This window comes from Oncorhynchus mykiss, chromosome 11 (assembly GCF_057628025.1).
Source record: "Oncorhynchus mykiss isolate SJ-2025 chromosome 11, ASM5762802v1, whole genome shotgun sequence".
NCBI classification, from domain to species: domain Eukaryota; kingdom Metazoa; phylum Chordata; class Actinopteri; order Salmoniformes; family Salmonidae; genus Oncorhynchus; species Oncorhynchus mykiss.
The window spans coordinates 61,351,078-61,370,210 of NC_143032.1; the positions used below are offsets into that span (position 1 = coordinate 61,351,078).

The 19,133-nt window shown below is 41.8% G+C and overlaps 3 protein-coding genes across 7 annotated transcripts; 1 reads left to right on the forward strand and 2 right to left on the reverse strand.

Annotated features, from left to right (window-relative positions):
- Window positions 1-943: 943 nt before the first annotated feature.
- dguok (deoxyguanosine kinase) lies at window positions 944-6,875 on the reverse strand. Of its 2 annotated transcripts, none has more exons than XM_021621634.3 (7): window positions 6,307-6,875; window positions 4,802-4,911; window positions 4,409-4,584; window positions 4,154-4,301; window positions 3,841-3,956; window positions 3,545-3,644; window positions 944-1,957 (listed from the first exon to the last, which is right to left on the reverse strand). In XM_021621634.3, exons 1-7 carry the CDS (start codon window positions 6,563-6,565, stop codon window positions 1,931-1,933), a joined length of 936 nt encoding a protein of 311 aa, XP_021477309.2. In that variant the 5' UTR covers window positions 6,566-6,875; the 3' UTR covers window positions 944-1,930. The 2 variants fall into 2 exon arrangements, with proteins under 2 accessions (XP_021477309.2, XP_021477308.2); XM_021621633.3 differs by having other exon boundaries at window positions 4,409-4,587.
- Window positions 6,876-7,122: 247 nt separating this feature from the next.
- LOC101268953 (transcobalamin-2) lies at window positions 7,123-11,605 on the reverse strand. 2 transcript variants are annotated; one of them, XM_090190776.1, is made up of 10 exons: window positions 11,329-11,605; window positions 11,079-11,146; window positions 9,963-10,155; window positions 9,271-9,440; window positions 8,988-9,140; window positions 8,642-8,811; window positions 8,349-8,527; window positions 8,079-8,255; window positions 7,761-7,879; window positions 7,123-7,577 (listed from the first exon to the last, which is right to left on the reverse strand). In XM_090190776.1, the coding sequence occupies exons 2-10, from the start codon at window positions 11,134-11,136 to the stop codon at window positions 7,516-7,518; spliced, it is 1,281 nt and encodes a 426-aa protein (XP_090046902.1). In that variant the 5' UTR covers window positions 11,137-11,146; window positions 11,329-11,605; the 3' UTR covers window positions 7,123-7,515. The 2 variants fall into 2 exon arrangements, with proteins under 2 accessions (XP_090046902.1, XP_021477306.1); XM_021621631.3 differs by having other exon boundaries at window positions 8,079-8,259; window positions 8,353-8,527; window positions 11,329-11,531.
- LOC110536090 (coiled-coil domain-containing protein 117) lies at window positions 11,492-15,498 on the forward strand. Of its 3 annotated transcripts, none has more exons than XM_021621636.3 (6): window positions 11,492-11,653; window positions 12,286-12,476; window positions 12,621-12,671; window positions 12,783-13,058; window positions 13,245-13,391; window positions 13,564-15,498. In XM_021621636.3, exons 2-6 carry the CDS (start codon window positions 12,328-12,330, stop codon window positions 13,802-13,804), a joined length of 864 nt encoding a protein of 287 aa, XP_021477311.3. In that variant the 5' UTR covers window positions 11,492-11,653; window positions 12,286-12,327; the 3' UTR covers window positions 13,805-15,498. The 3 variants fall into 3 exon arrangements, with proteins under 3 accessions (XP_021477311.3, XP_021477310.3, XP_021477312.3); XM_021621635.3 differs by having other exon boundaries at window positions 11,524-11,687; XM_021621637.3 differs by having other exon boundaries at window positions 11,620-11,749.
- Window positions 15,499-19,133: the final 3,635 nt, after the last annotated feature.

Consider the following 19,133-nt stretch of genomic DNA (forward strand, 5'->3'; position numbering starts at 1 on the left):
GCCTCCTTCTAGCTTGTCTTGGTTTGAAATGATGCTGTGAGCAGACAGAAGTCCAGACAGGGCATTTATAGTGGACAGCTGCCCTTTGACTCCAGCCATCTTAACAACTCTCTGATTGATCCCCAGTGCACATCAGAGGGACGACAACAAGACAGCATTTAGCCAAGGTCATTGTCTGTCGAAACTATCCAGACATTTACATTCATTAGGTCGTAGGACTATACTCCTAGTTGATGGATGATCCTAGCTGTTAGAACCCCTTTTGATTTCACACTTTAAAAAACAGTAATATCAGTTAAAACATTTCAAACTATTTTCATTAGACAAGCCATGTGGAGATTAAGATTCCACTAATAGACACACATCGTTTTTATTAACCAGTTATGTATACCATTGCTTGTTTCTAAATAGTCATTACTATTGAATAGTTCATTAAAGTTCCCTGCATCATTCTTGCCGCCTTTTTTAAAACATTAAACAAAAGTCAATTGAAAATGTTCATGAAAAACTCGCATGACCAAAGATTCTTGACAGTAGTAAAACAATTATTTATCAGTTTTCTGCCTATCAATATTATTAAATCGAAACCTATTGACGTACTTACATTAGGTAGTAAAAGCCATGCAATTGATGCTTTCCAAAGTATCGGATCCATTGATCGTGGGAAAATATTAACTGATTGGAATTTAATACCTGAAAACGTATATCTTTTGAAATTGGCGGAGGCCTACATTAGTTTTAGTTGAATTATTAAATTCTCCAAGATTAGTTCTCGAAACCGGATGTCCACGTTTCTAAAGCAATATTTTGCATGTTGTTGAATTGGTCAACTGTGAATCTGAACCAATTTATACTGCGTTAGAATGAAGACATTGGTAAATAAAGCTTATACTCGATAATAACAAAATCTAAAAAAGGTATACAAAATAATTAAATAAACCACTACAACTTTAATTCAATTTATTAATTTACCTTTTATCAGATTTGGCTACAAAATATTTATTGATGTGGTATTCTGAATTACATGTCAAAGCAGCTCAAATAGGATGCAACTCTGACACCATAAATACAGGAATAAGTAAATAACTAAATACCCAAAGTAACATTGAAGTCGAAACCAATATAGAGGAGAAACAACATCTGTAACAGACTACTTAATCTTGTATACAGTAGCAGAGACAATGTGATGAAGAATTACTTTAATAGTTCTTAATGCTAAACTTTTATGCACATGTGCTGTATGAGCCTTAAACCTGTACATTTCCACTGTCTGTTTGAAGGTATTTTTCCACTCTGCCTCCTGAGAGTGACCAGTGTCTCAGTCATCCCGTTCTTCTCATATATTTCAAGGCACAGCTGTGTGGAGATATGAGGTGAACAGAGTCTGGTTTGAACAGAGGAGTAACGGAACTAACATTACTTGTTTGTGCGCTATGACCCGATACACATAGCCACGAAGAAAACAAGGTGATCTGCCGGGGAGGGGTGGAACCATTTTTAGGTCCACTCTAAGACCTTAACATTGACCAGCTCCATAATTGCTTGATATTAAAGTATGATTGTATGAAGAAAGTCTCTCCTGATTGGTTAGAATTCCCACAACACCAGACAATTTTGCATCAGATTGTGGCCTATTTATTTTTTTACAGTTCCCAGATAACAATCCAAAATCTGCTTCTTTATTTATGTTGAATATGGTCCAATATAGATCTGATTCTATATTCACAAACTGCATTCTAAAATCTGTAATTAGCCAACGGAAACCCCACAATTGGAAGTCTGACATACCCCAAAATAAGTGAGGATATAGTGAAAGGATGTGGGGGATAAATCAGACAGAACAGTTGCAAATGCCATATACTGACTGAGGTCCAAATGGTTGCAGATATCTTGATCCCATGGAGTTCATAGCCGCACAACTGACTGTACCTCATAGTCCACTGAAGAAGTCCTTCACCTAAGTAGAGGGAAATAAGAGACCAAGAACCCAATATATAAAACAACCTCATACAACTCCAATAAATACTTCATATCAAACACACAAGACATCAGAAATATTCAAATGGGAAAACATCAAATGTTAATGACATATTAGCACCTTACTACTAATATTGAAGACAAACAATAAGGTAAAAATTCAGGTCTTTGAAGCCAAGTTAAACGTTTTCCAACAGCAAGACTGTCATAAGTTCCCCCATGTGGTCCAACTGGGTTGTCTAGAAGGGATACAACTTCTATCAATATATATATTTTTCATATATTATTTAACCAAGTAGGCTAGTTAAGAACAAGTTCTCATTTACAACTGCAACCTGGCCAACATAAAGCAAAGCAGTGCGACACAAATGACACAGTTACACATGGAATAAACAAGCGTACAGTCAATAACACAATAGAAACAAAGCCTATACAGTGTGTGCAAATGGTGTGAGGAGGTTGGCAATAAATAGGCCATAGTAGCGAAGTAATTACAATTTAGCAGATTAACACGAGTCATAAATGAGCAGATGATGTGCAAGTAGGGATAATGGTGTGCAAAAGAGCAGAAAAGTAAATAAAAACAATATGGGGATATGGTAGGTAGATTGGGTGGGCTATTCACAGATGGACTATGTACAGCTGCAGCGATTGGTTAGCTGCTCAGATAGCTGATGTTTAAAGTTAGTGAGGGAAATATGAGTCTCCAGCTTCAGCCATTTTTGCAATTCATTCCAGTCACTGGCAACAGAGAACTGGAAGGAGAGGCGGCCAAAGGAGGTGTTGGCTTTGGGGATGACCAGTGAGATATACCTGCTGGAGTACGTGCTACGGGTGGGTGTAATCGCGACCAGTGAGCTGAGATAAGGCGGAGCTTTACCTAGCAAAGACTTAGATGACCTGGAGCCAGTGGGTCTGGCGACAAATATGTAGCGAGGGCCAGCCGACTAGAGCATACAGGTCGCAGTGGTGGGTGGTATAAGGGGCTTTGGTAACAAAACGGATGGTACTGTGATAGACTGCATCCAGTTTGCTGAGTAGAGTATTGGAAGCTATTTTGTAGACGACATCGTCACCCGCAGCAAGAGCGACATCATTGATATATACAGAGAAAATAGTCGGCCCGAGAATTGAACCCTGTGGTCCCCCCAAAGAGACTGCCAAAGGTCCGGACAACAGGCCCTCCAATTTGACACACTGAACTCTGTCTGCGAAGTAGTTGGTGAACCAGGCAAGGCAGTCATTTGAGAAATCAAGGCTATTGAGTCTGCCAATAAGAATAAGGTGAGTGACAGAGTCGAAAGCCCAATATTGACTTTTCGTAGTAGGTTAAAGAGAACTTCTACAGCAGGTAAGTAGAATTAACATAGCAGGTTAGGAGACTTGGTTTAAGGTGAGGAAATGGGTTAGGGTTCGCGAAAACGCACCAAAAATACATAATTTGACAAAAGCCGTATCCCATCTAGATATGACCGTCAAACTGTGGTACAACCTTCAGATCAAGAGGTAGGTATTTGCATGTGTGTGTAGTTGTGCATGAAAGTAGAAAAAAATATGAGTCACATACCTGTGTGATAAATTTGGCCCACACCTTAGGGTCCTCCTCAAACTCTAGACTGGCATCCAGCACCAATACAGGCACCCGGGTCAACTGCTCAAAGTGCAGCCTAAGGAGAGAAAGTCACTGTATGAAACACTGACCATTACAACACCCAAGAACCTTCAGAATTACACTGACCATTGCTGAAAATTCACCTCAAAAGATCTTAGCATCATCACTTCATAACAATCAAGGTCTCACATAATAAAAACTGAGTGGAACAACAGGATATGTTAGTTTGTCAAAACATGTTGTGTACTCACTTAGTGCTCTTGTCTATGAGCCACCTCTCATGCTGGGTGTGTAGTTTCTCCAGGTAGTCTAGCTGCACTCCTTTCTCCTCCACCCGCCCCCGTTGTCCCAGACGCTCCATACACTTCTGACAGGAACACAAACACAATCCAAACCTTACACAATCTACTACAAAACATCAACTGTAACCTCCCAAAACCTTCGGCGGAGTTGTACTCACATGTGTACAGATACTCATATTTAATTATATTTAGGAAATGCTGTATGGCTTGTGAGTCACCCTTGATAAAAGCAACTTATACTAGAGTGAATGTAAGGCTGTACCTGTGGGGGGGCTCGGAGGTAAATTATGCCCTCCAGTTCCACCTGACGGCCAAACTGTTCCACCAGGAAGGAATGCCAGTCCTGATAGACAGCCCACTCAGTAGAGTTGATGCAGCCCAGCTCAAACATGTTCAGGGCAAATACATACCTGAAGAAATGAAATGTGTATGGGGAGGCAATGGAGACGGGCAGCATGGGCACAGCTGCACAAACTATCAAGCAGCAGCATCAATTGCCCTCTCCCCATCCTCTTACCTATCACTGTACACAGAGCGCTCAAAGACCTGCACAGGGACGCCCTCTGCTCTGAACAGGTGTGCTGGTGGTGGCTGCAGCTGGGTGCGCATGCGGCTCATGCAGGAGTTGGTCTGAAAGGTGTAGGACCAGCGCTGAGGGTCCTGGTACATCATATCCAACAGGTTACTGACCTTCTGCTGATGAGATGGGCCAGAACAAAGTGACCAAGCAATTAGATAAAACATACAATAAACAAGGATTTTCCCCAGCCCGTCTCTCTTATTGATTGTGTAGCTAACAACATTTAATTTAAGGAGACTGAATGTAAACTATCTTTAATAATATGGCATATGAATACGTGACCATTCATGACCCACATTCATAAGCTGTCAACATTGGTGATTAACTTACTTGTGAAGACCCACTCTCGATGCTCTGCCATTTCCCCACGGGCTCAGGAACCACTTCCCAGTCTTGGCCAGCAAACTGCAGGAGTTGCGCGAATGTCGACTTTCCTACCGCTGAAGATGGCATAGAACAAGAACAGCATCACCAACCCAAACAAGTCAATACTCTTCTTCGATGGGGTTTAACGGCGGTTGGCATCCAACCTTAATGGTGCATTACCGCCACCAGCTGGACGGGATATTGAATAAGACAACAAAAAAAAAACATTGCGGGAAAGTGGGAAAACAACAACATACAAAATAAAACACATCAACTAAGAAAACCCATCCCACTTCTTCAGTCACAGTCCACTCCAAAATACATCCCTACACAGGCTCAGGGGCCTGTGATGGCAGTACATTCACCGACAGGAATTCTTGCCCGGCCTCGGCTGCGGATCACGAAGACCCAAAAAACGTTCAGTGGCATTCACAATAATTCCCGTTTTCTTAGACTTCTCCTCCGCTTATGCTGTACAGTTTATGACCATTGCAATAAATAATACCAAGTCCACCTTAACATGTAGCATTTCACAATCCCTAAGTTGATGAGGACCCTTCACTGGTTGTGGTGGCTCTACTATCATTGTTTCTTCCCTGCCACTTGTTCTTCTCACCGCCTCTAGATAGGAGACACGCTGGACACTCCTTACCCTTGCCACCTCATTCGCCTTCACCCTAACAGGGCACTCCAGGAATTCAGGGGCATGTTCACCTTTACAGTTGCAGCATTTCACTTCATCTGGCACAGATACTCTTCCCTTCTGCACACATGACCAAATATTTTACATGTATGACACTGAAGGGACGTGTGCACAAAAGCTCTTACAGGGTATCTCACAAATCCTAACTTTATATGAGAAGGGAGAGACTTCATCAAAGAACAATAGCATGGATGAAGTTAATTCATTTTTCCATCCACCATACAGGTCAGTCGACGTGAACCAACCACTCCATCGATGTCTTCAGTAATATCCTCTGCCTTTTTCCTGCGCCACCCCAGAAATAACTCCCTTGATATGCGCCTGGCTACGAAAATTCATACAGGAAATATTTCACTCCTATATCTTTTTGAGTCTTAAAGCACGCTTCTTCTGCTCGGCAGACACAAAAAAAATCTAAATACGACCACTTCCTGTGACTCTCACCGACTCCACACTTTCCTCCAACAAACACATTACAGATTTTCCTTGAGACGTTAAACGGATTTCCCAAGTAGCATTGATCCAAATCCCTCACAACAAAAAAGTATAGTTTCCTATTTTACACCACAGCGTTACTTCTTTTGTTTCCCCTTTTCTTCGCCACTCATTCTCACTTTCTGTACTATTAGCTCCACCGGACTCACTAAACAGTTTCAAACAAAACCCCAGTTTCCGCCATCTTCTCCATGATCAACTTCCTCAAGTCAATATTCTACTCGTCACCTCAAATTTACTCCAACTGCCTGAAAATCATGTTCACTCTTACCAATGTTGCCTTCAATAGAGACCCTCTTAACTCGGTTAATGTCGTCCATTGGCCCGGTGCTTGAATGACAGTGTGGTGAGCGCAACAGGCAGAGGTTGGTCGCCCTTCTCGCAATTGTTGAGTAGAGAAGCATTGGATTTTCGTCTCGGCGGGTTCTCAAAACATGCCGCTTAACCGATCCGATATATCGCAACGAGACTGTGAGGTTTTTACAATGGGAAATCAGATTCAACACCAGGAACCGGTAGAATGAGTACATGGCATTAGTGACCAGATGGCTAGCTATCGCTAGGTCAAACAAACTGTTTGGGGCTACAGTAACGTTAGCTAGCTGTCACAATAAATCAATGCCAAGTTCGGCCATTAAATAGCATACACAAGAGGTATGATTTGAACATCATTACATTAAAATATATTTTACAGCGCCGTCATACAAGTTTAATTAATGCTCTTCTAAAGGCTGCGTTTTATTTATTTTTGGCTTCTCAGACGTCTTAATTTGTCACACGCTTGCTAAAGTCGGATGTTTTGGACAGCAGCCCTGCATTTCCGGTTGTCGAGTTAAAAATAATCTTAGCTGGTGCATAGCTACTGCCACCTGCTGTTGATTCTGGGTGTGAAATGTAAGGGTGAGGAGGTGATTTGAGTTTTATTTCATTCTCACCTTCACATAATTATTTACTATTACTGTAGTATAGGCTCAGCCTACTTTTTTTTGGTACACTGTCCACCCCAACCCTTAAGACAATAGAGCTAAAATGTCTGGATATTTTGCTATCATATTTCTGTAACAACTAGCAAAATAAAGCAGACAAGTTTATCCAAAGGTTTATTATCATGTTGTTTCTTCAAATGCAAAAACGTTCAAACCACGCATTTAACAGATAATATAATTGCCTTGTTATACCTCTCTATAAAATGTGAATTCACAGAATGTGTGTAGTAAAATAATCCATAGAGGTAGAAGTAAAAATTTATCGAGTCGATTGCCTCTGCTAAAACAGTGAATTTTCACTCCCCAGGGGACTGAATCAAGTCCATAAAAGATGTTGCAAACCTTTGAGGATCCTAAAATCTCCGATTTTTTACTCCTAAAAATCTCATACAGTACATGACAGTATAAAGCACATTTTTGAGCTGGATTGCTTTCCCATCAGATAATTTGACATGACACATTTGTCAATCACTGTGATTCACACATTTTAATTCTCAGTATCTGGTGTTTTTGATGGTGATCTGTTGAGCCGTCTCAATCTTGAAATCTTTGATACCTAATAGAGAAACAAATCATTGATTTTTAGTCACAATAGTGAGGAAATCAATGTTTAGATCAAAGCAGTTAAGACATTAATTGTATTGTTGAGTAATAACTAGTAAACGACATAAGAAAGTTATCTTTTGCATGTGCATTTGTTTGTGTGTTGACTATGCCACATAACCCTCTGTGTTCTTACCCTGGCTGAGAGTGTTGCCGTCTGAGGAGAGGTGCCAGTATCTGCGGTCGGTCTGTCTAGCCAGTTCCCCATTCACCACACTCAGGAAAGGTCCCCAAAGGCTGGTCTCCTTCTCAAACCTGCAGTGTAGGCAGAGGATGGAACAAGGAGGACAATTCATCATGTTCTACTTATGATAGGACACTTTAAGCTATTCACAACACTGGGAAGTTATATAAAGTTATTTTTTATACAAGACAAATTAGCTCACCAAAAAGTATACATTTGGAACTTGATTAATGTCTCAACCAAAAAAACAGAAGCGCCCCATTAACTCACGTGAAGTCAATGTTGGTCTTTTGAAGGAGTTCAAGGGCATCAACCAACGAGGTGCCCGTTGGCACATCCACAGAATAGACAGCAGATGCCCCATGCGATTTGACCACCTCCACCTTCAGGGCTACGTTGGTATGACTCTGTAACACCGTCACTGGCTCCCTGGCCTCCAGGACCAGGCTGTCTGCAGAGGAAAACCACAAAAAGCATTGTGAGGAGGCTCACACCTCAAAAACAGATTGACCACTATTTGGTTAGGTGATAATGCAGCACTTGCCATCCTCATTGCGGCACTCCTTGCCCTTGACTTGCAGATAGGATTTCTGCTGGAGAGCAGGCAGAGTTTGGGACATAGCCATGGGGTTGAGATAGGTTCCCTTCCTCACATCTGACCTCATGGCCTCCATGGAGCTAGCACACTCCTGCACCTGGCTGCCCATCGCCAGCAGGGCCTGGGACACCATGTTATTGGCATGCGAAATGCTTGTATTGCACCAATCAGTCATTTACTTAAATGCTGCACATGTTAATATAGGCCTCGAGAGGGGAAGTGGCCCAGTCCTTACCTGCACTGCCAGGCCTGTGCTGAACTCATTGCCCATGTGACCATCAGCCCGCTGGGAGTCCAGTAGCTTCAGCTTGATGAGGTCCAGGGCTTTGTCCAGAGCCGCATCCTGCACCTGGGTGTCAGACTCCTTCAGGCACTGCAGGGCCATCCCAGCCATGGCAAACGTGTCTAAAAAAGGACAGAGGGGATTAAGCAAGGCTATAGAGTCATCTCCATGAAATCACCTATATAGAATCTAATTGGGAGGGAGCCAGTGTGAGTGAATTACATTTTTAAACAGCTTAACTATAGAAAAACAGATTCAGAGTAGGGAGAGGCTACTGAATTTCCTAGGTCAGACTTACCAATGCTATCGGAGGCTTCATGTTTGATATGTCCATGCCCTACAGCCCTGATGAGCTTGTTGCTGACGTGAGAGTTGACTCTAACTCCACTCACACACAGTGCCAGCACGCCCAGAGAATACTGGTAGTAGTTAGTCAGAGGACGCTGGCTGACTGCAGCAGAGAAAGACAGACATAGCAGACAAAATAATTAACAGCAACTGAGAACAAACAAAGAATGGCAGACATTTTATAGAGCATTAACAAAGATGGTAGAGATAGATGGAGGAATGAGGAGGCTTACAGGCGATGTGGTCTTTCTCCAGTTCCATCTGTCTCTTGAGATGAGTCAGCAGGGTCTCGCTCCTCTGATTGACAGTGAAGGTCAAGGTGTTGAGGTCGTAGCAGGAGGCCTTCAGGGCCAGAGTGTACAGGGCCAGGAGACCCACCACTGGCTGGCTGTTGGTCAGAGAGCTGAAAAGAGAGGATACAGGGTAAGGCGGAGAGATGGAAGGTTTTTGAAGGGTAAAGATTATTCAATATAATCTTAAATCAAACTATTTGTCACATGCTCCAAATACAAATGTAGACCTTACTGTGAAATGCTGCCTTACAAGCCCTTAACCAACAGTGCAGTTCGAGAAGAGTAAAAAAAAAAAATTTACCAAATAAACTAAAGTACAAAATAATACAATGTAAAACAATAAAATAACGAGGCTATATACAGGGGGTACTGATACCGAGTCAATGTGCAGGGGTACAGATTAGTCGAGGTAATTTGTACATGTAGGTAGGGGTGAAGTGACTATGCATAGATAATAAACAGCGAGTAGCAGCAGTGTCAATGTAAATAGTCCAGTGGCCATTTGAAAGTATCAATTGTAACTGAAAAGAAGAAATAGAATACAACCACACTGCAGGTCATTTTTAAGACAAGGAATACATAAAATGATGTTTGCACTTACTAAGAAGGGCTTTATAAACATGCTATTTTACCTCTCAATGTCAGTGTGTAAATCTGTTTTAAGTGCATTCAGGTGATCACTCTCCATGCCAAGGTTGTGGTGAGTGGACAGGCGCAGGGCCAGGTGCACACTGGGATTGGGGGACGTTCCTTCATCCTCCAGAGAACGCAGCAGATTCTTATTGAGTGAGAGGAGCAGCTCACCAGGCTCTGATCCTACAGGATCTGGACACACAATACAGATTGAAAACTGAAGAAACAAGAAAATGATGCCGTATGGAAGTAAAATCACTTCACGTTTAGCATAACCACAAGTTAAATAACTTGCCTAAGGATACCTTCCAATGTTACCAAGAGATATGAGATATGACTAATAAACCCACAGTAAGACAACAAAAGACCTGTTGTGTGCTCACTGAGATCATATAAAGTGTCATCGAGGTCAAAGCATTGCACAACCAGTGTGTTTCCTGTGCTGTATCAGCAATCATGCACACACAATGGAGAAGCAAAGACCTTAGCAACTTAATAACCAAAAGGAATTTCCACAAGGCAACCAATGTGTCCTAAGAATGCCTTCTCCAACGGTCACCTTGATGTAATTGACACATGACAAGTACAACCGGCTCAGAGAGAATCTCAATTGCACACTCCTCGCCTCCTTCTCAAAACCCACTCTCCCTCTTCTCTGATCTCCTCCACTGGGTTTTGAGAAGGAGGCTAGAGGACACAAGGAGTATGCAATTGAGATTCTGCCCAGTGCCAGTGGGGTTTTGCAGGCACTGACATAGACATGTACTGATAAGAACACCTTAGCGACATGAAATACATTCTGTGCATCAAATGACAGAACATCAACAGAGCAGAGGTGACAGGACACATGTGAGATTATTTGCATCACAGGAGATTTGTTCAACAAGAGGGGTTGTGGATTATCTATTCAAACTCATCCAATAATCCATTGCAAAATCATTGACAGTACTGCCAGTGGATGAATTGGTACGTGGTCCACCTCTATACTTTCCAACTGGCTCTTCGAATAACTTGTTTTGAGTAAATACATTTGTGAGGAAACTCAGGCCTAGACAGAGGCATGCACATGTTTACCAATCAGATGTTATTGTGTTTCAGGGATAAATTATAGTTACCACAGGGTTTGCTTGCAACCAGTGCCAGCAGTCCACTAAGAATGTATAGGATATACATTCTGACCAACCTATAGAGGAAAAAAACATAGCTGGTCTCAATAGATTTAAGTTCAGTAGCCAACTATGAAGTGAAAATAACATGCTGTGTCCATCCATACCTTATTGTTTGTTGGCACAGATGATATATCCCAAACATTACATTTCAAACATTACTAATCTTCTTGTAATGGTCAAGATATACGTCACTTACCTGTAGAGCGAACTTGTCGTTATGAAAGCGTTTGGGTACAGATTTCGGTACACACTGATTTTATGTTGACATCGCTCTTATGGTCGAGTCACATGACCTGTGATTTGATAAACTACAACATATTTTCCCTTTACAACTACAAGTCCCAGAAGCAAGTGCTCACTTATTTTCTAGAACGTCAACGAGTGTTTTTTTTTGCGTGCCTCGATTCCTCATGAACATTTGCGAATCGTGCTTGGCTCACTGTTGTTAGCGCCTAACTGCATTCATTCAACCCAGAATTGATTCTCAGAAAAGCGGAACACGTGACAGAGAAAATAAGGAGGTAACGTTATATAAACACAGTGAAAGTGATACAGGTATGTTTGCTAGCTAGATACGTTCAAAAGTTCCAACTGCATCAGGTTCAAGTTAAATAAAGGTAGCCCTTTATAATCAGCAAAATATTCGTTTGTTTGCCTTCCTCTTCTGCAATAGATTCGTCTCGGCTATCTATGGCTAGCAAGCTAGCTAACTGAGCTAGCAAGGTCCAACATGACCTGCCTGTTGTTGTGAACCCCCTTTAGACTGTGCGTTTCTTCCTGCCAAATAAAGTTTGCTAGATAGCTACTAGTTAGCTAGCCAGCTGACTTAAGTAGCTAGCTAGTGTTAGCAAGCTTGCCAGCTGGCTACAGTTTCAGGGCCTCCTAACTTTATATAAAAAAGGCAGCTAGCCTAGCCAAGAGTGACAACAATTTACATGATTCTGCGTTAGCACCTAACATTAGCCACAATACCCTAGTGAGTTAGTATTTGTTATGATGGATTGGTGACCAAAACAGTTATGCCTGCTGTACCAAAAATTCCACCCGTGAAATTGTTCATTTTTTTATCATATATCTTTGTATTTTAGATTAGTCTTCGAAAACTCAATTTATCCTCCTCCCTGTGTTTTCCATTTGCACATCTACCATCCAGAGTTCTGTTCAAACCTTCCACCTCACCTAAACCTGAGGCATCATGCATCATCCTAGCCCCATGAGCAGTGAGCTGGGCTTGTTGCCTGCCATGTACTCATTCTCTGGCCTTATCAACGTCACTGAAATCGGGATCAATATTGGCCCTGCAAATACCTGTCAACACCTGCCGGGAGTGTTGCCCCCAAACACGTGAGTAGAGGAGTCTAGTGATGAGAGCACTGCACTACACACACATATGTAAGCATGTGCTTTACAGGAGATTTGCCAGAACCAGACTTGTTAACACATTACATTTCACTTCCATTTCTTTATCTCTTATTGCTATTCCTTCAGGAGTTGGGAGAGACGATGCCTGAGAAAGCACAGGAGGAGAGCAGATGACGAGTAAGTTAAGAATGGGAAAAAAATCAATAATATTAACATTGTGTTTATTCTGAAGCGCATTTTAGTTTCAAATGTTAAATGATTTGCTTCAAAACAATGTTTGTTCTCCAGAGGATGCAGTGCCAAAAAGAGGAGGCTGATGGAAGAGGCAGGATGCGATCCTTTGGATTACCTCAGCCCCAAAGTGTTTCATAACTGGCCACCAGGCAACAGCATCCCCCCTCTACCTGAATCATCTAGCCAAGCACTCCCCCAGCCCTGTCTGGGGACTCAGGACCTGGGGCTGCCCTTATCCGGGTCTTCCTCCGCTCTGGCCTGTCCAGAAGCAGAAGGCTCCTGCATGGAGGTGGAGGCAGCACAGAGGAGACTGCAGGAGATTGAGGAGAGGTGAGTCATGAGACCATATGGGGGAAATGTGAGAGTCCAGACTACTGGCCATAACTCATCATAATTATGTGCTTTATTACTGTATATGATTTGTATCAGCTTTACCACCATTTATTTTGTCTGCACAGTGCATTACACACTCTGTATAAACACTGTCACACAGTGAAGTTAGTCTGTTTCTGTCAGGATCACCCTGGAGGATGATGACGACGATGAGGACCTGGATGTGGAGCCAGCACCCAGGAGGCCCATGCTGGTGATGTCTGACAGTCTGAGGGAGGGGCTTCAGCGTGGCATCAGTGACATCCTCCCCCACACTGTGGCCCAGTCTGTGTACGTACCTTTTCCTTCTTATACTCCACCTTAGAGGAACCTTTAATTGAAGTACCTACCCATCTGTCATTGTAGCCAGTAGTGAATAATCGTTATAACTTTGGGAGATGTCCACTATTTATTTCTCTCTGTCAGTCTCGTCGACTCACCTGTTCCTCGTCTGTTACTGTAGGAGCCACTCCTGTATGGAGCTGGTAGTATGGCGCCCCCCAGAGGTTGCGCTGGCCCGGCGGCTGAAGGACTCCCTACAGAGGCAGAGGAAGCAGCAGATTAGCAGCAGGCAACCCCCGAGCCCTAGTGCCTCTCTGGGTTCCCTCACCTCCACAAACACCCCAGGGGAGACATACTCCCCTATGTATTGCAGCCCAGGGGCAGGTGCCCACAGCGCTGGAGAGGAGGACATGGAGCTGTAGGGCCTGGGAGAACCAGCATCAGTTGTGCAGAGAACAGCTACAGCTCTCAGCCTTGGTTCACTTTGTTGACCTTCGAGAAGCCATGGAGAGGCAGAGAAGACAGCATAGACAGATCCAAAAGCTTCATAGTGATATGCGTTCACATGCTATCAAGGTTATCAGAAGCTCCTAGTTCCCAGTGGACATTTTACTTGAACGACTCTCCATGTTGGAATTACAAGTGGGAAACTGAGAAAATGTTGTTACTCGAGATGTGATGTTTCAAAACTGACCGTTCACCTTTTCAAACAATCAATTTGACAAATACAACCTTATCAATATTGATAATCTAGCTAGTTTGACCCTATTGTCAATGTTAAGCAAACTTGCTAGCTAAAATCTTAGTGGTTGAAGAATTGTTTAGACTTCAAAAGCATTGGAACACAATCATGTCGGACTTCCCAGTTTCCCATTTCTCACGAGCGTGTGAAGCCACCATATTCAACGTCCACTTTGGTTCAAGACCAGACTGTTGGGCAGCATGGCATGTGTATGCCACTTGGCCAAAAGAGGGCCTTTCTTTGCGTTACAATCAGATAATGCTGGATTTGAGTCTTTACTATGATCCAGGAAAATATGCAATGGGACAAATTGTACCAAGTACCACAAAGCCACAGTCATTTACAAAAGACACCCTTTAAAGCTGTAATATGTAACCTTTTGGGCGACCTGCCAAAATTCACATAGAAATCTGTTATAGATCTGCCATTCTCATTGAAAGCAAGTCTAAAGGCGTCCTCATGCTTCCCAGCCAAAACAGTTAGGAACAGTTTGTGCATATATTATGACATTTTGAAATGTTTTTGTTTGTTTTGGACTTCGGTAACGGTTGTTTCGGGCAAACGTTTTTTTCTTGAGGCAAGCCGAAGTCTGTAGCCAAAGTCTACGCCCCTTCGTCAGTGGTTGGTCAACCGTAAGGATTCTTTAATAGTTTTTGTTGTGATTCAACAAGAGACGACTTGTTTTGCACCAAATATCTTAGTTAGATGTAGAATTGCGCGACTAAGATCTCCTTGGGAAAAACGTCAATTAATGACAGATTTCTTGAGTTATCTTAGATTTATTCTGACTACTTTGAGGAAGTGTATACAGGCTACGGTGTCTCAAAATAGACAAATGGTACTATTGCCGCTTTTTACCTGTTTTTCAAGCAAAGGTCTTAAGGGAGTATGCGAGCACACTTGTTCAGCTGGCCTAGCCGAGTTTGGCTAGGCACCAGCTGAACTGAAGCATGCTGATGCCTTAAGAAGTGTTAGATCTGTTCTATGTGCACTATTTCTATGCTTCCCGTTCTTGAGATTCGTTTTTGTGTCTTTTACTTTTGGTTTTGCACACAGTTGAAAATACAATATTTTTGGTTATGGAAAATATATTTAACAGCGGTTTAGATGGTACAATGATTCTATACTTTACTTGCTTGTTTTGTCACATAAACTGAAATTAGACGAACTAATAGAATTTTCGCAACCAGGAAATGGTGGAGGGATTTCTGCATAGTGCACCTTTAATGGAATGTCTCAGTTGAAACTTTAAGACCAGTGCCAGCACACTCTGTTGTAATCCTAATGTAACAACTTGGCTAAGTGGTCTGCTTAGCCAACTTGGAGAAGTCTCTGTTTTGTTGTAGTTACATTAATAAATGCAAGCAAATATGACCTGTGCTCAGCAAATGCTTTGTTTAACAGAGGACAAGGGTGTAAGACATTCAAAGGGAAGCAGAGACATTGAGCTCAGATTGTCACTATGAACGTTTTATACTCAGCGTTTAGCTTGGAGTTATGTTTTTAACAACAGTTACTTTTCAAAGCTGGTTTGGTCCTTTTTTTCGCATTCAAGAAAACGTTTTCTGGAAGCATGTCAGCTGTCTTGAAACTGTTGTAATGTGTTGTAAGCTACAATATACCAGTTTGCTTTGGAGGGAAGATGGCTATGATGCTCTACCTACAATAATGTGAAAAATAATGCAATTCACCGTCATTGTACATTTTGATTGTATCCTTAATATGCACTTTAGACATTAGCCAATGTCTACATTGGGCATGATGATTACAATAGCTCTCTTGCAACATAGCAATCAACCGTTACAAGATGACTTGTAGCTTCAAAGGATCCTTCTGATTGCAGCCTGGTCACGTGATCCTACCTCCTATAGAGACATTTCCTGAATATGCAGACATGTCAGTCGATCAAACATTCACTCACTCCTCAGCCTTTAGACGAGCAGTTAAACTTAACTGCTTTAAAGCCAGAGGAATGTGAACTTAACAACCCATTTTGTTATTGTGACCTTTAGGCCATTTACCCCATCATTTAGGATGTCATCCATTTTATGAGCGTGGTTACACGTGGTCTGCGGTTGTGAGGCTGGTTGGACGTGCTGCCAAATTCTCTAAAATTATGTTGGAGGCTGCTTATGGTAGAGAAATGAATCAATTCTCTGGCAACAGCTCTGCTGGACATTCCTGCAGTCAGCATGTCAATTGTACTCTCCCTCAAAACTTGAGACATTTGTGGCATTGTATTGTGTGACAAAACAGCACATTTTAGAGTGGCCGTTTATTGTCCCCAGAACAAGGTGCACCTGTGTAATGATAATGCTGTTTAATCAGCTTCTTGATATGCCACACCTATCAGGTGGATGGAATATCTTGGCAAAGGAGAAATGTTCACAAACAGGGATGTAAACAAATTTGTGCACAACATTTGAGAGAAATAAGCTTTTTGTGCGTATGGAAAATTTCTGGCATCTTTTATTTCAGCTCATGAAACATGGGACCAACACTTTACATATTGCGTTTATATTATTGTTCAGTATGGTTGCCCTAGACTCTATGGTGACCAGATGTCACAATTCTACCCAGGGCAGTACTTACATCTGTCCCGTATTTCAGACTTCTCAATCATTTGATGAGAATTTACATTGATATTGATTGCGTTCCAAGCCGTCTATTTTTGGAGGGGTGTGGACATGAAGCTAGGTTTAGGTTTAGGGCTATTTCTAGGGTTAGGGTTGAGCTAGGGTTAGGGTTATTGATTAATTTGGGTAAAGTTATTATTTTGAGTTAAAAAAAAATATATATAATTGTAATCCAACTTAAAATAATACATTTACCCAATTAAAAAATTATACTTCCATCCAAAAATAATAAATTTCAATCCAACTCAAAGAAATGCATTTACCCAACAAAACAATTACAATTCCATTCAAATCAAATTATTTAAATCGGTTTACCCACCGCAAAATAATCCAAATCAAAATTCAATTTTTTTAACGGATTGTGCTAACCCTTACCCTAACTTTAAGGGCACATCCTGTTAATCCTAACCAGTGAACTACTTCAGCACTAAAAAAGCTCCTTTGTAGCTTCGTGTTAAGGCTCCCCCAGGTCCTATATGGTGATGTTAACCCCAGTAATGCATCTCATCTCCCCTTCCAATTTCTTCAGCTTCCTCTGCTTCTACTCTTGTGCCTTTCTGCACCACAAACATAACTAGATGTAATAGATTGTCTAAGAAATATCTTCTCCTGACACAGCATAACTAATGTGCAACTTTGATGGCTAAAGTATATCACTTTTTATTTGACCTTTATTTAACCAGGTAGGCTATTTGAGAACAAGTTCTCATTTGCAACAGCGACCTGGCCAAGATAAAGCAAAGCAGTTCGACACAAACAACATAGAGTTACACATGGAATAAACAAACATACAATCAATAACAATACAGTAGAAAACTCTATATACAGCATGTGCAAATGAGGTAGGATAAGAGAAGTAAGGCAATAAATAGGCCATGGTGGCGAAGTAATTACAATATAGCAATTAAACACTGGAATGGTAGAATGTGCAGAAGATGAATGTGCAAGTAGAGATACTGGGGTGCAAAGGAGCAAGATAAATAAATAAATACAGTATGGGGATGAGGTAGATTGGATTGGCTAGTTTACAGATGAGCTATGTACAGGTGCTGTGAGCTGCTCTGACAGCTGGTGCTTAAAGCTAGTGAGGAAAGTAAGAGTCTCCAGCTTTAGTGATTTTTGCAGTTTGTTCCAGTCATTGGCAGCAGAGAACTGGAAGGAGAGGCGGCCAAAGGAAGAATTGGCTTTGGGGGTGACCAGAGAGATATACAGTGCCTTGCAAAAGTATTCGGCCCCCTTGAACTTTGCGACCTTTTGCCACATTTCAGGCTTCAAACATAAAAATATAAAACTGTATTTTTTTGTGAAGAATCAACAACAAGTGGGACACAATCATGAAGTGGAACGACATTTATTGGATATTTCAAACTTTTTTAACATATCAAAAACTGAAAAATTGGGCATGCAAAATTATTCAGCCCCTTTACTTTCAGTGCAGCAAACTCTCTCCAGAAGTTCAGTGAGGATCTCTGAATGATCCAATGTTGACCTAAATGACTAATGATGATAAATACAATCCACCTGTGTGTAATCAAGTCTCCGTATAAATGCACCTGCACTGTGATAGTCTCAGAGGTCCGTTAAAAGCGCAGAGAGCATCATGAAGAACAAGGAACACACCAGGCAGGTCCGAGATACTTTTGTGGAGAAATATAAAGCCGGATTTGGATACAAAAATATTTCCCAAGCTTTAAACATCCCAAGGAGCACTGTGCAAGTGATAATATTGAAATGGAAGGAGTATCAGACCACTGCAAATCTACCAAGACCTGGCCGTCCCTCTAAACTTTCAGCTCATACAAGGAGAAGACTGATCAGAGATGCAGCCAAGAGGCCCATTATCACTCTGGATGAACTGCAGAGATCTACAGCTGAGGTGGGAGACTCTGTCCATAGGACAACAATCAGTCGTATATTGCACAAATCTGGCCTTTATGGAAGAGTGGCAAGAAGAAAGCCATTTCTTTCTAGATATCCATAAAAAGTGTCGTTTAAAGTTTGCCACAAGCCACCTGGGAGACACACCAAACATGTGGAAGAAGGTGCTCTGGTCAGATGAAACCAAAATTGAACTTTTTGGCAACAATGCAAAACGTTATGTTTGGCGTAAAAGCAACACAGCTCATCACACCATCCCCACTGTCAAACATGGTGGTGGCAGCATCATGGTTTGGGCCTGCTTTTCTTCAGCAGGGACAAGGAAGATGGTTAAAATTGATGGGAAGATGGATGGAGCCAAATACAGGACCATTCTGGAAGAAAACCTGATGGAGTCTGTAAAAGACCTGAGACTGGGACGGAGATTTGTCTTCCAACAAGACAATGATCCAAAACATAAAGCAAAATCTACAATGGAATGGTTCAAAAATAAAC

What these genes read in the sequence shown, in the direction of transcription:
- dguok (XM_021621633.3), bottom strand. Translation starts at nt 6,565, where the DNA reads ATGTACTCATTCTACCGGTTCCTGGTGTTGAATCTGATTTCCCATTGT. An exon ending in TCGAGAGTGGGTCTTCACAA is followed by an intron (nt 4,588 to 4,801) that starts GTAAGTTAATCA and finishes CCATCTCATCAG; the next exon opens with CAGAAGGTCAGTAACCTGTT. An exon ending in GGGCCAAATTTATCACACAG is followed by an intron (nt 1,958 to 3,544) that starts GTATGTGACTCA and finishes CCCTCTACTTAG; the next exon opens with GTGAAGGACTTCTTCAGTGG.
- LOC101268953 (XM_090190776.1), bottom strand. Translation starts at nt 11,136, where the DNA reads ATGTATATCCTATACATTCTTAGTGGACTGCTGGCACTGGTTGCAAGC. An exon ending in TGAAGCCTCCGATAGCATTG is followed by an intron (nt 8,812 to 8,987) that starts GTAAGTCTGACC and finishes GTCCTTTTTTAG; the next exon opens with ACACGTTTGCCATGGCTGGG. An exon ending in AAGACCAACATTGACTTCAC is followed by an intron (nt 7,880 to 8,078) that starts GTGAGTTAATGG and finishes CCTACACTGCAG; the next exon opens with GTTTGAGAAGGAGACCAGCC.
- LOC110536090 (XM_021621636.3), top strand. Translation starts at nt 12,328, where the DNA reads ATGCATCATCCTAGCCCCATGAGCAGTGAGCTGGGCTTGTTGCCTGCC. An exon ending in GGAGTGTTGCCCCCAAACAC is followed by an intron (nt 12,477 to 12,620) that starts GTGAGTAGAGGA and finishes CTATTCCTTCAG; the next exon opens with GAGTTGGGAGAGACGATGCC. An exon ending in CACACTGTGGCCCAGTCTGT is followed by an intron (nt 13,392 to 13,563) that starts GTACGTACCTTT and finishes CTGTTACTGTAG; the next exon opens with GAGCCACTCCTGTATGGAGC.